Source organism: Condylura cristata, unplaced genomic scaffold (genome assembly GCF_000260355.1).
Source record: "Condylura cristata isolate star-nosed mole 26May11 unplaced genomic scaffold, ConCri1.0 scaffold00014, whole genome shotgun sequence".
NCBI classification, from domain to species: domain Eukaryota; kingdom Metazoa; phylum Chordata; class Mammalia; order Eulipotyphla; family Talpidae; genus Condylura; species Condylura cristata.
Window position 1 is genome coordinate 14,120,871 of NW_004567115.1, and position 18,190 is coordinate 14,139,060.

The 18,190-nt window shown below is 32.3% G+C and overlaps 1 protein-coding gene across 3 annotated transcripts in view; it reads right to left on the reverse strand.

Annotated features, from left to right (window-relative positions):
• The window catches only part of TUSC3 (tumor suppressor candidate 3), a 122,715-nt gene that overhangs the window by 10,901 nt on the left and 93,624 nt on the right, over positions 1–18,190 (reverse strand). For all 3 annotated transcript variants that reach the window (XM_004682192.2, XM_004682193.2, XM_012724970.1), the window contains exons 7-9: positions 11,779–11,842; positions 5,344–5,418; positions 1,690–1,780 (exon numbers count right to left, since the gene is read on the reverse strand). In XM_004682192.2, the coding sequence (XP_004682249.1) occupies positions 1,690–1,780; positions 5,344–5,418; positions 11,779–11,842 (230 nt within the window). The remainder of the gene's footprint in view (positions 1–1,689; positions 1,781–5,343; positions 5,419–11,778; positions 11,843–18,190) is intronic.

Sequence of the window (18,190 nt, forward strand, 5' to 3'; positions counted from 1 at the left end):
TTATACAAAAAAGGGAGGTCATAACATAAGTTAGCAGTGGAAAGTCTGATTTTTGAGAGCTTATCTTTATCTACCTAGAATCTGTCAGATGATAGACATTGCATAGCTTGTGTCAGAAGGGACTATTTTCAAAATACTCAAATGCAAATTTGTTTATTTTTCCATAATAATTCCCATTATGTTTTGTTAGATTGAGGAGATGATGTAAATGGAACGAAGGAAATGCACATAATAGAAAAACTTAAAGCATGAGAATGTGAGCATTAGTGATGACATAGAAGAAAATCTGAGTGTTTAAAAGATTTATATAAGGTTGATGTATGATGATTGATGAAAATCAATGAATTCAGAAAAGCAGATACAAATGGAAGTTCTCAATAGGCTGAAGAGGTCATTTTGAAGCCTTTTATGTGATAAGGGAAGAGACTGAAATGACAGAAATTATATTATTAAATGGGATAACTGAAAAACTAAATCATGCAACAGCAAAGTAAATGACAATTCAGATCCCTGCTTTCATTTCTCTGGAGTACCCTGTCACATGTGTTCTTTCTGCCCCTATAAATAGTGATTTTAAAATTTCATTTACAATCTAGACAGGACTTAAGGCAGAGGATCCCACAGCTCAGATTTGATACATCCCTCCCGTTCCTTTAGCATATTTATTTTATGTGGATGTGGGAGGAAGAGAATTGAAATGTGCCTCTGCCCATATGACAAAGGAGGTGGGACTAAATTCTTACTCTTATGACTCCTAATCAGATTTTCCTGTGAAGAGGTTAATGTTGTCCCTCAGGTAGAGCTTTATATTGTTGCTGTGCATGTGTAGAAACCTTTTCTTTTTTTAAATAATTGCACTGTTTGCATGTGGAAGGAACTTCAAGAATGATACACTTTTCAACATCACTGGTTCTGCTGTTTCAACAGAAATACTTTAAAATCTGAGACAGGAAATATAGGACTTTTACTTTCCTTAGAGAGAAGGATGGATTAAGACATTAGAAGGATGCCATAAAGTGAAAGTGAATATCTCTTTAACAGAAAATGAGGGAAGAATGTGCTCAAGAAGTGAATCTATACCTAATCCATGAACTAAACTAGAACTTCACATGCTCATTGTAGAGGGAAACTACGAAAACATAGTTTGCTGTCATAATGTGGTCTCAGGGTGAAATTTCAACATCTTTCCATATTCACTTATGAGGCTGTACTAGTGAACTAAAGATGTGGTAATTTACAATGACCAAATATTAGTTTATCATGAAGTTTTCATTTCAAATGGGCTTATTTGGAAAAACTGAAACTACAGAATTTAAATGATGCAAAGCTTATTAGACACTGAACAGTAGATTATATGAGAAAAATTGCAAATGAATTCCAAATTGTGATGGATAGACAAACTAAGTGAAGAAGAAATTTTGATGAATTCTACCAGGCTTAAACCCATTGTTAGATAAGTGCATGGATAATACATCTCTAAAATGACACAATATTGAGCAAAGGTCTACGTCTTCTGTCTCCTTTATACAATGTGTGCTAAATACATCCATGTATTTAAAAACTTGATTTACTGAGATGAAAATCACATGGCAAATGAGACAGCCACTTTATCTTAATATTTAAATACACAAACTATTCAAATTCTGTTCATTAGCATAAATGAAAACATTTGCTTTACTGTAATGTTACCTGTAAGGATAGCCATGGTACTTGGAACGAAATATTGAAAGTAGAAAACTGAAGAAGAAGACCACTAGACCTAGTCCCACTAGGCAAATTACTAGAAAGAGACAGAAATAGCATTAGTGTCTAGAAAAACACAGCCCCAAAGTTATTTTTAAAATACATTCAATAAAGCATCATACACACATACAGGTACAACAAAGCAGATAATCCAAATAACAATGCATTCATTATTTTCTACATTCTTCTCAATAAGAATGTATTACTTGGGTTGTGAAAACAACGAAAGTGACTAAGTCATCTAGTGGTTTTCTTCTCTTAAAAAGTTCCTACAAATACTAAAATGCCGCAACGGGATACAAAACAAAACAAACTGATAATCCACAAGCAAGATTATCAGCCCCTGCATTATGAAGCTCTGGTTATATTAACAGGCATCTGCATTATCAGAATGCTAAATACAATTCTATTCTTGCAGATGTTGTGTCATATTTACAAATATAATTTTAGGTTACTGGCTGGATCATTGTCTCAGTAAAAGTCTGTTACTTACAAACAGTTTAGCCTAGTGTATAGAAGTCCAGGAATCACAGCTAGGAGAGTGAGACAGTAAGGACTTCATGAGTCTCAGAGTGGGGAAATGTCTCTACAGAGCAGGTCACCTTACCCAGACTTTTTTACAAAGAAAGGAGCAAATGTTCTGTTATAGGACAACATACTATGCTGTGGTGTATTGTCTTAAACAAGTTGACAATAGAAAATTTACATATATTTATTTACTTTTCCTTTGTATAGTTTATAAGATTTTACTCTAAAGATGAGCAATAAAAATCTATGTATAAATAAACCTAATTTCCATTTTAATAAGACAAGCTAAACATGCTTAAAATATTGTTTAAACAATAAGTATGTTTAAAGTAAATATAACTGAAAAATTGAATTTTATTTAAATAGAAATTAGTTACCCCTTAAGGAGTATTTAGATAGTTCTCATTAAGAATAAAACATTTGTATTATAATTGCATTCTTTCATTGGTTTCAGGTAATGTTTAAAAATGTTAAAAAAAAACTGAAATGATTAGGTAGAAAAGGGAAAGACAAGATTAAGTATACTGAAGCAGCAGAAAAGAAGGAATATCAAATAGTTCTCTGATTGTATTTTTTATTTTGTTTTTCTGGCATATAAGACCAGCTTTAATTACAGCCCTAGAAATCAGGATGTAAAGGAGGTATGACCTTGTGAAAATATGGTCTAGATATCTATTAATGAGTTTTACACAAATCTGTAAAAATATCATTGTGAATTTTAAGTTCAAATTGTGCAGCTACCAGTGTGTAATGGTATTTGACTGGTGCCTCTGACATTTCAGACATTCATGCAGTTGAAATTCAAATGGATACTGGCAAAAAATGAAAACACCCTTTTCAAAAATACTAGAATATCTAAATGACAGGTAACAACCACTAGACATCATTTTTTAACAACTTTGCTTAGACCTATTCTAAATCTAGAATAGATAATCTCTGCTTTATCCTTTCCCACCTTTGATATTTTTTTTTTATCAAATATGATATTTCCTAAAGTTTTCAGAAGGTAAAAAAACTTCACTTCCTTTTGCTGCTTAGTTGTCTTATTTGATTATACTAAATGGAAATTCAGAACATGCACTAAATATGACAAACTCTACACAGTGAAACAAAACATTAATCAAATACTTGTAATTGTAAGTGAAGGGCTGAATGAGTAGTTAGTAATTACTATGGATAAATAAACCTCTGCAGTCCACACAAGGGATATAACTGTCACAAGAAAATGCTAGCACAGCATGGAAGAAGTATTCTGATATAGGCAATACATTTTATAATATAAAATATAAAAATAGCACCAAAGTGAAAAAGGGATAAATATTTCTCAGGTCTGTTTCTCATGCACACTGCATGCATACATACACACATTGATGTCACTTACTTAATATGACAGAATGAGAAAAAGCAGTTTATCCTCAAAAATAAATGTTAATACCAAGAACATCACATTAAAAAAAAAAAAGTAAAAGTAATCTAACACTCAACAATCCATAAGCAATGTGTTCACTTCTACTACATCCAACGTATTTCCACACTTAGACACAGAAAACTATCATTACATACATGGAATCCTACCTAAAATTCCTATAAGCTCCTTGTACAAAAAAATCCGGGTTTTAAAGAGGCGAAGCACATTGAGGATTTTAATTAGTTTTGTGAAATTGTTTTTAGAACCTAGAGTTTATGCATGAGGAGTAGGGTGTCTGAAAAAGACAATGTATTAAAATTAAATTCAGGCCCTCCTTGGTGGCCTACTGGGTTAGTATGCAATACTGCAAGCTGGCTACAGCCTCTTCAGTGCTAGTTCAATTCCTGGCCCCGGAGGTGATCCACACGGTGCAGCAGACTTCTCCTTGTCTCGCCCACTGTTCCCCTCAGCAGTGTACTTAATCTGCCTGTTCTGCTCCTCGCTGTCTCTGGTGAAGCCTCTCACTGCCCCTGTTACCTCTGTATGCATAAAAACTACTTTTTTAAAAGTGCTACCTTTAAAAATAAAATTAAAATTCATACTTAGTAACATAATTTTCAGATAGGGTTGCATTGTATATAAGTTATAAATTAAGAGGACTAATATTATTAAACGGTCTGTGGCAAGAAATAATCAATGCCTTTTGCCTTTTTAAAATCTAGACTCCTAAGGATTTTTTTCCATTTTGTTGCCAAATTGTATTAATCTTGTTGCCAAATGGTATTAATGTATTCTTTTCTATGCCATTCCTTGAGGAATAGTCTTATCAACAGATAAAACAGTTAACTTGATTAAAAACATAATGCTGGTACTTGATGAGGCTCCAAATCTTGAAATATAAGAAACCACTAGAAAACAGTTTCAAGATATGACCTCTTCCTAATTGTTGGTAAAATATTTGGAATTAACTGGAATATTTCAGTGTATTATGCCCATGCAGAAATGCCTCTGAGTCAATCCATACCCGATTATTGTGGTATAGGAAGCATACTAGCCAATAAAATCTCTGAAGACTGCAGAGAAGTGTGTCTTCCTGCAGGTTGGATGTTGCCAAAGTGAGCAAAGCTTCAGTACAGCTGGTCAGAACACCCCTGACAAGGATAAATACTCTTTCATGTGCAATTCAATAGAGTATCACCCAAACTCAGTACAGAAGAGAGCGATTTTCAAGTACTGGCATACACATCCAAGAAACAGGGGAAAAAAACAAAAAGTGAAAAATATTATTCTTCTTGAAGCCAGATTTTTATTATTCATTTATTTATACATAGAGAACTGGGGTATAGGCTAGAGGTATGGGGTGGTGAGAGGCTTCACCAAGACAGAGCAGGGAGCAGAACAGGCAGATCCATTAAGTACACTCCTGAGGGGAGCAGCGGGCGGGTCAGGGGAGGTCTGCTGGGCCATGTCACCTTCCTAGCTGGGGACCGAACTTGTGGTGCAATAGCTTCATAGTGCTGCACTTTAACTCATTGTGCTACCAGGGAGGGCCCACTCAAACCAGAACTTTTAGAACTCTGTTTCCAAGGGGCTTTTCTATATTTCCAATCTAATTTAAATAACTCTTATAACTGAAACAAAAGTACAATACAGTACAGACTTACTCCGTCTTTTTCCAACATCACCTTTGGATGTTGCCGCTTCATTTAGAAGAACCATCCCCATGGTAATAGCAGCATCTGTAGTAGTTGTCAAGGAAACAATAGAAAAAGATGCAAATGCAATCTATTTTTTTCTAGTTCTGAACACAATGTCTCTGTTCTAGAAAGGTTAGATTGCAAATGCACACAGACATAACTAAAAGCCATTTTCTGTTCAGAACATAGGATTACCATTATTTGGTATCTAAATATGTCCTTTAAAAATATTAACCATGAAATCTGAATTTGAGATTCTGAAGGTTTAATTTTTTAAAAAATCCTAAATTCTTGGTCTTTCTCCATGGACTCTCAAGCAGTTAAAGACAGCTAACATATACATAAAGGCACATACTAGTTATAGTTAAAACTGACAAAGACTTCACTGGCAGTCAGAAAATGAGGATGCATTCAAGTGGTTTTTCCCATTTTCAGGTATCTAGGTATACAGTTTTCTTCACTTCTCATGTGATCTTCCATAGATTATTTTGTTGAAGAAAATTTTTTAATAAGATCAAGAATGTCATTTGGAAAGTTTTTGACATACAGTTACAAACCTTAAAAAAGCAAAGAAATCATGCAGTCTAAAAAATTAAGCATGATCTTGATTTACTCAGTTAACTTTTTAAGACTGAGAACACAAAATGACTGTGTGCTTAATGTCTGTTTGCAACAGAATAGGTATATTCATACTATATTGAAAGATGCCAGAGATTAGGAAAATTATGGGAACCATTACCTTCTATAAGAATATTCTTTGTCATACCATTAAAATATTTTTGATATGAACTAATTAAGATTTAAAACCTCATCAAATCTGGAAATAAATTTATTATTCTAACCAAATGACTAGTACATTAAGATTGAAGAGAAAAACAATTTTTGTCCAAATATTCCCAAATATTCCTAAATTCCTTAGAATTTCTTTGTATTACTATGCTTTATGTGATGACCAGCATCAGTAAATTTCCTAAGTAAGTGTGTTCTAATCTGTAGAAAGAAAGCTCAAAGGATATTATCAGGCTATGTCTTTAATATGTGAAGGAGGTCAAAGGAAATTCTGCACCATAAACATTTCTACATTCTTCATCATTTTAGAAATAATGAAATATAGGAAAGGCAGTAAAGAACAAAGGTGATGCCACTGTGTGTTTTGGTTTTTTTACTGATTATATCCTGAGTACTAACGCTTTTTCTGGAAAAAGGTCAGAAATTAAACAATGTTGATTATGCACGACTGGGCTACTAAATTCTGCTGCTGTAGTGCAGAGTACTCTTAGTCATTACATGATTCAGTGTCTGTGTCCCAATAAAATATTCTCTAAAAAAATAGTAAGTAGGCTAGATTTGGTCTTCATAATACCAGTTTGTGTTCATTTGCTATATAGCAACGAAGGTGCTGCTCAAGATACTATGAACTTTGCATGTGAAAGGAAGTTAGCTATACACACTTACAAATATCAAAATGTAAGCAGGTGGTAGTAAACCTCACAACCCCAAAGTAATAAGCTCTCAGGCAGTGAGATTACTAGTTACAAGTTGACTAGAATGCCAAGGCAAACTATTTTATCAGAAAGCAGTAAAGTCAGGAAAAAATGTCTTCTTGCCCTCAAATGTTTCCTGCTAAAGTAAGAAATGAGCTGTGTATTCACTTTAAATTGATGACTGTAATTAGATTTATAAATTAAACAAAAATGACTTTAAAGTTACCAATTTTCCTGTCTTTTAATTAAAGGCACATTTGTAACTAAGGCATGTAAATGTGGAAATTTACTTAAGTATCAATGTATCAACGACAACAAGAGTTTTGGCTAAACAACTTACATGATGCTTATAGTTTAGGGGAGAAATTTACATGAGTGAAAAGTTTTTAAATATAGGACTAGTTTTTAGATGAGGAAGAAACTAGATGATCATCTGACAGTTGATGCATATGGCACTCCTTCCTCTGGTGGAAGGTTGAATGACCGACAAAAGCTCTTACAGTTTTAGAGATTCTATGTCTAACACTGAAATAACAGATGCCCTTCTTCCAGTAAATGGGCAGGCATCATCATTTGTGCCTTAATCCAGAGGCCCTAAGTTTTAAAATAGAATAAAGGTACTAAGTATGTAGTAAATACATATGTAGCAGCTTCTTACACTTTGTGTTGTGCTGGAATTTTATGCCTGCCAGAATGTAGCTACACACACTTGATCTAGTTCATGTTCTACTTAGCACATTTTATAAATGTCATAGAAATGCATACTTCGATTACTGTGCCATTTCTCTGCTGATCCTGTCATTCTCCTTCCTACTGCTTAAAAAGTCAAAATATTGGCATGATCTTACTTAAAACAGAAGCAGCTATTTGTGTAAATTACATACAATACCCAGAGGCACTGAGCCTCCTACTTAACTAGTAACAAATGCATTTATATTACAAGTCATTCTCATTTGCACATGTTAAGTTTATGGCTTCTCCTAAGAAGAAAGCGAGGATTGCCAATTTAAAGATAAATGAGACTAGCTATTAAAAGAAAAAAAAAGGAAAAAAAAAAAACTATACACATCAGAAAAGACTTCAGGGAATCTAAATCTAAAATGATCCTGACAATGTACCCATTATTAAAATTTTCTTCTATAGTATGTATTTTCCTGGATATAAAACATTACAAAAAAAGAAACATCTGTTTTTAGAGTGAAAATAAATGCAGAATAAAATCATACTTTCATAATAAATAAAAACAAATGTTTTTTTCTTATAGAAAAAGCAAATGTGACCTTACAAGAATATATATACACACATATCTTGAAATATTTTTAAGAGGTAAAAACCTTTGCCTTTTTTATTAGCAAATCACTTGTAACTCATGTCATCTTCCTGAGGTCCCAGAACTAAAGGATGTGTAGAATTAAAAGACAAGTTAGAGATTATATATAATAATTAACAGTAAAGTCAGCGCTAGAACTTACACATCCTGTATTCACTGACAGTTATGGAGACCAGATCTTGGTGAATTCAATTAAGATTCAGATTTTAGCAAGCTGCAGTAAAACGACTGTTACCTAGCTATAGGAACCATTTATCAACAGCCCATCGCAATCTGTTTACCTTTTTTATCATTTTATATCTTTTTGTACCTCTTACACTTTCCACGAGAACTACTCTTGGTTGCTTGGTCTTTGCCTGAGAAACTACTTTTTCTATTTCAAAATCCAGCTAAAAAGTCAGTTCATTTTCTCTAGGCATAAAGTTGTTTTTTGTTATAAGCACTGATCATAGCAGTTGTTACATTGGACTTTAATTCTGTCAGTCTGCCTTTTTGTAAACAGTAAAAACTATTAATCATAGAAAATTAGATATTAAAATTTACAGTTGAAAGAAAAACAAAAATTAAAATGGGAAAATATAAAGGATAGCATAAGTTATTAGACAGGTCATATACACACACATACATTAAAATATCAATTAAATTAGAATACTTCTATTCCCTTATAGTTCTCTTCTCATTAACTACTAAGAATTATTTCTTTCCTTTTCTACATAAGGTATCAAGAAAATAAAACATTACTAGTGGGGAGAAAGTATTATGATTAGTAAATATGATTCTATAAATTATGACATCAAGTGATTTAATCTATTTTTTTTTTCAACAAAATTTTGTATTTCTCAATTACATCTGATGCTCTGGTTTAATAAATTCAGAGGAGAAAATTTAAAGGTAGAAATGTTTTCTAAAGATACACAAAAATTAACCATCCATACATACAATTTTTTGCATAAAACACAAAAAAGTTGGACGTTTAAGAAATATCAAATACTGCTAAGTAAAGCAAAATCAAATTAACATAATGATGTATTTTTAGCTTCTAATGAAAATTCCATGAATCCACTGTTTTAAAAGAAAACTTCTCTATTTTATAGATACTCCTAATATAAAATGACAGGAGAAAGAAATGCAATGCATTACTGTATTATAGAGATTAGGGGCTTTTAATTTACTTATGCATTACTGTTAAAAATCGATATGAAGACTTTAGAATGCTTGTGAAATTTCTTCGCATCCTAAATCTCAGCTTGATGTCAATGAGCCATGAAATGAAACTTTGGAGAATTTTGGTGTCAATGATAGTCTAACACAGAATCTCATTCCTTTTGCTAGATAACTCCTGTTGTGGTTATTAGAGTAGCTGCTTTGAATATAATATACTACTAAAATGCTACATCATGAAGTGAAACCAAAATAGAACTGAATAAAGAAACTGCAACATACACATAGGAGCTAAACGATTACATGCAATACTTCCTCTCCATTGTGCTTTCACACAAATGTATTTGTCTTCATTAATATATTATTAGGATAAATTAAGAGCAAGTAAGCTATTCTTACTAAAAAGAGCTGTCTCTATAATCATGTTTGTAAATATTTCATGTTCTTACCTAAGTCTTATTGAATATGTAAAACTTAATTTTCTTACCTTACTGATACTGGAAAACAGAAACCTAGTCACTACTGATTGAGATAACAAAATTTTAGTTTGCTCAAATGTAGGTATTTCAGTTCTAATCTAAAATCAAACTATAGCAAAAAACATACAACTAAAATCTCATCATAACATCATGATAGCTTCATTTTCAAACCACAATGCACATGGATATTTAAATGCAAGAACGGAAAGGAAAGACAGGTACAATTCCACATGTGCACCAAGTATATATAGTCAAGGTGGAAGAGATACAAATGTTAAGCACTGATACAGAGAAGATAGACAATGTTGCTTAGTTGCAGACAGTGCTTAGCTCCTTTTGTAGTCTGAGAGTCTACAACCTTGGAAGCCACACTTCCAAGGTCAAACTTTCAAAAAGGTGTGTTTTTACTACCCTTTTAATTACACATGTTGGAATGGTTCAGCAAATCTTCCTCCAAAATTGAGTCACTCAATATGTTGTCAAGGTAACTTTAAAGAATTATGGTAAACACTAGAGGGCTGTCTTTGTTTTGTTTTTTATATACCCCAGGTCATTCTGTCAAATGTTAAAGAAATCTGTGACCTGCAAAGAAAAAGTAAAACATTCAAGGCTCCCTTCCCTTATAGCATTCAATGAATACCAGATGCCTTATGTTATGTGAATTACTCCATTTACTTCACAAAGAAATGTTTACTTACGTCTTATTTTACAAATGTAGACTAGTTTGTGAACAGGCAGGAGTGCTTCAAGCAACCCCCATTCCTTTCTTCCACTATTACAAATACAAGCCTCAGTCATTTACCAGCATTAATTATAGAACAAATTACTTGAATATATATTCATTGATAAGTGATGCAAGTGCAATTTTAATTTTAACTGAAACATACAAAACATTTAATGGTATTGAAAAATTAATCTTTGCTAATCAGATTAAAAATAAAACTTCCAGATGGTTGATATTTCTTCATGAAATCTGTATCACACAATATTATAAAGTATTATAAATAAAATCTGTAAAACCAATAGACCATGAAAAAGAAAACTGCACTCTAATCTTTGTTCTCCTTCTAACATACAGCAAGTCAATTAAATATGCAGGGTTTAGTTTTCCTACTTATAAAACTTTGACCTAAATGACTTCTAAGTTTCCTTAGTTTAAATAGCTCAAGTTTTTAAAACAGTAGAAAATTTGGCCTAGATTATTTAATTTCCATATTACTCTTAAACCAGGAGTTAAAAATTTATGAATACTAACTTTAATCCTGATAATGTCTCAATCTATTTGAGCAGCACTAAAAATTTAACCTCTGAACATTAAAAAAATCTCAAACATCTGTGTCCCTCCCAAGTTAACTGCTCCAAAAGTAAGTTTACACATGTTCAAGGACAATTCAAATTCTAAGTCTCTAATTAGATACTTGAACCTTACCTCTTTTCTATCAATAGATCTTTCCTACCTTATCTTCTTTATCATCATCCCTACAAACCACAAATTGCACTGCATTATCTGAATCATAACATATAGTATGGAATGTTCCAATAAGAGATGTCTAGCTACCTACATCTTCTTACTCATCCTAATATTTAAGGGCCAGTAGTAAGATACTTCTTGTAATCTTTTTTTTTTTTTTTTTTTTATTGCAGGATACCTTTGTCCCTACTAGGTGTCTACCAAGAGAAATCATACAAAATCACACAAAATGTACATATAATCTTTAGCCAGAGATAATTAATGTAGAGCAAACGCTATCCATGAAATTCAGTAGCTGTTAATTACTTAAAATAAAAACAAAATTATACTGTAGTAAGGATTAGAAAATTAGTCACATAATAAAGTTTAAAATGTAATGTCCTTTGAAAGCTTTGTATTCATTGTTAGGAAAAAATCAATTTGACAGCAAGCAACTTTGGTTTGTCCCTTTCAACACACTAGTATTTTAAAGGATACTTAGTACCAGAATGATGTGCGACTCTGCGACAAACTGAGCTTGGCTGCTCCCATGAATATAGCTCTAGAAAATAAGACAAAAAAGCAAAAATTACAAAACTAAGAAAGCATTTTTTTTTGGCAGTCTAAAGACCAATCGATATAAACAATGGCTTGATCTAAAATTAAGCTCCTATTTATAATTCTTTCAAAAAAAGTGGTTAGTTGAATTAAAAAAAATGGCTGATGTTATTTTAAACTATAAGAAGCAACTTAACGTCAAAATACATTCAATATAATTTAGGTTTGTATACATAAATGATTCTGCCAGTTACTTGATAGTGTAAGATAAAACTTAGAGAAATTAAATTTCTCATCCTTTAAAACAAGCAAAATGAAAGAGAATTGACATGTTAAGTCACTCTACTATATTATCAGGTTTTAAAATGAGAGAACTTTTTAAGTGCATTCATTTCTTTGGTGTAGCTTACTTTTTCAGAATTGCAAAAGCTAACTCCACAAAGAAATCTATAATTGTAACTATTTCATTTGATTATAGAAAATCAGACAAAAATCTCCATGCAGTTTATTTTTTACTTCCTGAAAACTGATTCCTATGGTATTTCTGCAGTTACTATTCTACAGAATGAGCTATTGAAGAGTTGCTTTCCTTAAATGTACCTTTCTAGAAATTTCTGTTTATGTAAAAACTGGTTTTATTTTATTTTATTTGTAATAAATCTGAAAGCATGTATCTTTTAATATAATTTAACCAGGAAGCAGCAAATTTTCCCTCTTGGTATAATTGCACACATTACCAAAGCTCTCAGACACTCAGTATCCCCTCATCGATAAAACTAGGAATGGAAATGACTCCTGGGAACTTATAGTTTCTTGTGGTTTTTAAAAAATATTTATTTATTCATATAGAACTGGGGTACAGGCCAGAGATGCGGAGGGTGAGAATATTCACCAAAGACAGAGTGGGGAACAGAACAGGGAGATCGACGAAGTACACTGCTGAGGGAAGCAGCGGGCAGGTCAGGAGAGGTCTGCCCTGCCATGTGGAGCTCCCCCGGGGAAGGCGGGAATCGAACTCATGTGGAAGTGGCTTTAGCTTCTTAGTGCTGTGCTTTATTTAATCTGCTGCGCCACCAGGGAGGGCCAGTTTCTTGTGGGTTTTAAGTCTTTAAACTCCTTTGTTGATTTCCTAGGCTGTCACTTTACAACAAGTTCTAATATTTTCTAAATTGTTTATAATTTAGTTGAATCTTGAGGTTTTCTATGTATATTATAACTCACAAAAGTAGAAAAGCCTGAGATATTTTCTGAGTGAATGGTTTCAAAACATTTTAGGATTGACCAATTTTATTTGGTCAATATCATCAACAACACACTATACACATTTTAAATATATACACATTTTATGTATAGTCATAATTGAGAACTTAAAAAGTTCTCAGTTGAAAAGTCAGAAAAATTGAAAACTTGTTCTAGAGACCTTAACAGTTCACTATAATTAATCCAGACCACTTGTGGCTTATTTCTTTTGTAGAGATAATGTGAGGTAATACAGAGGTAACCTCATTTACCTCATCTTTAAAAGGTATAGAAAGATATTCATTAAACTGATTTCCTAAAATACAAATTTTAGATAATTAGCACAGTACCTGGCTTTCCCTAAATAACCAAAAATAGACAAGTGATTTTAAAGTGTCTTCAACTACCTTGAAAAAAGCATACTCACCTTTAAATATTAGCTGAGCATGAGTAAGTAACAATTCCAATTTCATTTTGTATTCACAGGTGATTTTAGTGTATTGTACTTTTTCTTCTCGTCAGTCATTAAAATCCCTTTAAGACTAGATACTCGTAAAGATTTCAGGGTTTAATAAACCAGTGATTTTATAAACTTCCATTAAACATTTTTTTTATGTATTAGACAATGGTTTAGCCAATGAAAGGCTGGCATAACAAAAGAGAACGTTCTAAGCTCTCACAGAATTCACATTTACCACCTTGGTCTGTGAAATTGCATCAGAGACACGGAAACAAACAGAACACCCTCAAGGCAAAAGCAAGAAAAGGAGATGTGGGAATAATCTTCAGCAATGTACTTAGATAAGCATTGTTCATCTCTAGGGTCACTTAAAATGACTTCATTCAAAAGAAAGGTTCATTGGTCTAAAGAGTTTTTAAAAGTTGGTGCTTAGTCCCTCCCTGGTGGCAGTGGGTTAAAGCACAGCACTGAGAATCTAAAGCCACTTCCCCATGAGTTCCATTCCCGCCTGCCCTGGAGGTGACCACATGGTGTGGCAGACCTCTCCTGACCTGCCCGCTGCTCCCCTCAGCAGTGTACTTTGTCGATCTGCCTGTTCTGTTCCCCACTCTGTCTCTCACCACCCCTGAGCCTCTGGCCTGTACCCCAGTTCTGTATGCATCTGTATGCACAAATAAATAAATCTTAAAAAAAAAAAAAAAAGTTGGGGCTTAACTGAGTCATGCACAAAACCTTTTGAAAGAAGAAACAATAAGCAATGAATTTTTCTGTATCTTTAGTACAGTGTTCACTTACATTGCTTCTCTCCATGACTTTTACTAATTTTGATATGGAAAATATCAGTAACTAATGGCAACTGAATTCTAAATACATTACTTATAATTTATAATGATTAATCACTAAGAAAATCTACATGGTCTAAGATATTGGAATCATATCTTATTTTTACACAGAGGAAAAATATGCTCTGTTAGATAAGAATTCTTCATATGTTCAGTCTATTAACCACTTCATAGAGCATATAAACCAAAATTCAAATAAAAGACTAGTACATAAAAATTTATCAGAAAGTTCACTAGTATGATTTACTTAAAGGTAAATTTTTACTATGAATTAGATAATTTGAAACCTACATATAGCATAAAATAACATCTATGAATAATACTATTGTTCATTTCAAGTAACATACTTGAAAATAAAAATTGTATTTTTTATTTAGTACAATGTTGCTCAGACATCTTATATAACAGTACAGAAAAGAACATGGGCATTAAGGAAAATATATATGATGAAACAAATATCGTTAACATTTTACTTATTTTTAATTCTTGGGAAGATACTGATCAATATGCTCCAATCTAAAATAAAAGATTTAAAAATTGTTCTGGCAGTATATAATCATTAAGGATTCTTTTTATATAATTAATGTTATGAAAATAACAAGGCCTGGTATAGATCAATAGGCTATTACCTGAGAAAGCAATTACTATAATGAGAAAGAAGCACAATGAACTTCAGGGTGTTGGTTTCTAGGACTGATAGTATTCATTAAATTTAAGAAACTAGTTGTTAATCTTAGTTCAATCATCTGGGTCTCAGTTTCCTAATCTGTAAGACACTGAAACTGACTGTTTCAAGAAATAAGGTAAAATAGTAGTTTATAAATAGAATTTAAATCAAAATGATATTAGCTCTGGCAAAGTACCACCTTGAACAAAATCACATTTATCTTTAAATTATTTGACTATATAACAGAAATCAAAATGAGAAGTTAGATGACTGATGAAAATTTCTGATTTAGGCATCTGATGAGGCCTAAAATGCAGTAAGAAGCCCATTAATGTTATCTATTAATATTAAGATTAAAATGAGTTTCAAAATTTTATTTTTTAGTCACACAATTCAGCATAATATCCATAGTTTTAGTCATCAGGAGATTATGGGTTGAATTCTTCTGTCAGTGAGGAAAAAAAAAATTTATACAACTACCTTCTATACTAAGTTGATATTAAAATGACCAGTCTTGAGGCAAAAGCAATATATAAACAACTGCCCTATTTGATAGATTCTACCAAGGATTGTTACAGCTTTGATGTAAAATGCTAGTATAAGCAGAGTATAAAAAGTTTTTCAATAATGCATATACATATGAGGACATTATTCTTTGAAGACAATAATATAACAATTACATAGGATTCAAACTAGTTTTTCTCTTTATGATAAAATACCCACTGCCATCTATTTGCCTTCAGGTAAGTTTCTTAACGGGAAGAAAAGTGTCAATCTCAAAGACATGTATAATTTTTTTTTAAAAGATTTATTTATTTATACATACAAGAACTGGGATACAGACCAGAGGAGAGTGGAGGAATTGATTCACCAGTGACAGAGAAGGGAGCTGAACAGGCAGATCACTGAAATCCACTGCTGAGGGGAGCAGTGGGCGGGGCAGGAAAGATCTGCCTGCAATGAGGACAGGGATGGAACTTATGCTGCAGTGACTGCATATAGCTTCATTGTGCTGAGACTTAAACTCTTGTGGGAGGCCTTGATTGTGAATTGTGATCACCTGAACACATGTAATTTATTTTGAAAAGGGCCATTATTGACATTGAAAAAAAAGGCAAACAAATGAAACTATATCTGATGTCACCAAGTGGCAATTTGTCTCTGTTCAAAGTCAAATCCACAAAAGCACTTTCGCTTCATTTTGATATAAATATTAAAATGAAACCAAGGGTTTATGAACAGAGGAAAAATTGCTATAATTTTACCACCCATGCAAATGATTTAATCGTTTCATTCAACTTAAAACAACATGAAATAACATGTAAAGTCCTTTAGTCCTTCTTTCCCCTTTTTTTGCATAAATCATGAAAAATTATCTGAATCCTTTTAGCTCTTTTTCCTGCCCATTCTTTACAACTACCTAGGATAAGAAAAACTAGGTATTTGAAATAAAAAACAAACAAAAAACTTTTAGGTGTAATATCTCAATTGTAGCGTTCAATTTGTATGTCCATAACAACTATTACAATAGCAAAAAGAAATACTGCAGTGTTAACATAAGGCAGAATATAGAATGAAAAGCTTATACTTTCTCTTACAGGACTTTCATGAAGTTCTGTATTTCAAATAAACTTAAGTGTCTTTGAAATTAATCTTGGCTAGTTAAGATTTGCCAGTAGAAGAGCCACTGCTTTCCTTATCAAAGTGTAGATGAAATGAGTGACTGGTTGTGTGTATGTGTGTATTTAAAGACTCAATTACTTTTGCAATGTAATTCTATATGAAAAATATGGTGCTTCAAATATTAATGCAATAATTGCATTCCAACCCAGAGTTTTCTTTGTATAATAAGTTATCCAGAATAGTAAAATCAAATCTTTACTGCTATCCCTCCAATTTCTTTCTGGGAATAGTAACAGACATCTTAAAATTCATTGCAATCTTCTGTCCAGTATTCTGTGAGATTTTTCTACAGTGAGGAAGAAACTGGGCCTTATTGGGATGGATGATTCTTCCAAAACTTTAAATTAATTTAAATTTTGAGCAATTAATACTTTGTTGAGCAATTAATACTTTGTTGACAATATATTTCTAGACATCTTACAGATTTTGCTTTATTGACAAATGAAAACATGAAATAAAAAAATTCAGAATGAAGTTATCTGATAGATCATTTTAAAATGCAAACAGCTTTACAATTTTGTCTCATGTATATGAAAACATAGCATAATCAAAACATGAGGGTTTCCCCCGACCTTTTAATCCTTGGGGAAAAAAAACAACCATCAAGGAAGATGAATATTTCAAATAATTATTATTCAAGAACATAATGTATATTTAAATTTTAAGAAAAAACTAACATAGCTTAAGCTTTACATCATTTCGTGTTAAATATAAGACATTCATTTGTACCAAGTATTTTGTACCTGCAGTTGGTCTAAAAAATGAATTATTAACAGCCTCTTTGCACCCAAATCTAGCTGAATATACTGAATGATTTCCCTCAGGAAAGCCATTTAACTTTACTACAATTCATTTCCCTGATACAAATCATCATTTTGTTATTAATGTGGCTATTAAGTGATAAAGATGTAATTACAAGGCAATCTATGAAATGCACCTTAAAAATTCATAAGAAACACTGTCTTTAAAGCACAATCCATCTTTTACCTTTTTCTTCTCTTTGATGTATCTGTGAAAGCCGATGGCTTCATTTCCACTCTCAGTACTTGAAACATGTTTTGATAATTCTACATATGTAGCATATTCATGTGAAAGGAAAGTACCTATGGCTAAGCAATTCTTTCAAAGAACCTTTTCAGCAAATCTGTTACATAATTCTCTGATCATCATTTATACTTTTTATTCACTTTTGTCTCTGCTTCATTGTTGCAATATGAGTAAACACTGAGTCCCACTATGCCATACAGGACTATCTGCTGTGACTGGTCAGATCAGTTCTTCAGACAGTTTTAGTTTATATCCTTGAAACTTACATTGCTTTAAGAAACACTTTCTCTAAAATTCACCTAATTCTAATTACTTTAGAAGTCCAGTGTCACTGATTTCTTCCATGCCAGGACCATTGCATTCTGATAATCACGTATGGGAAATCACTGTCTTGGATATGAAAGACTTATCTTT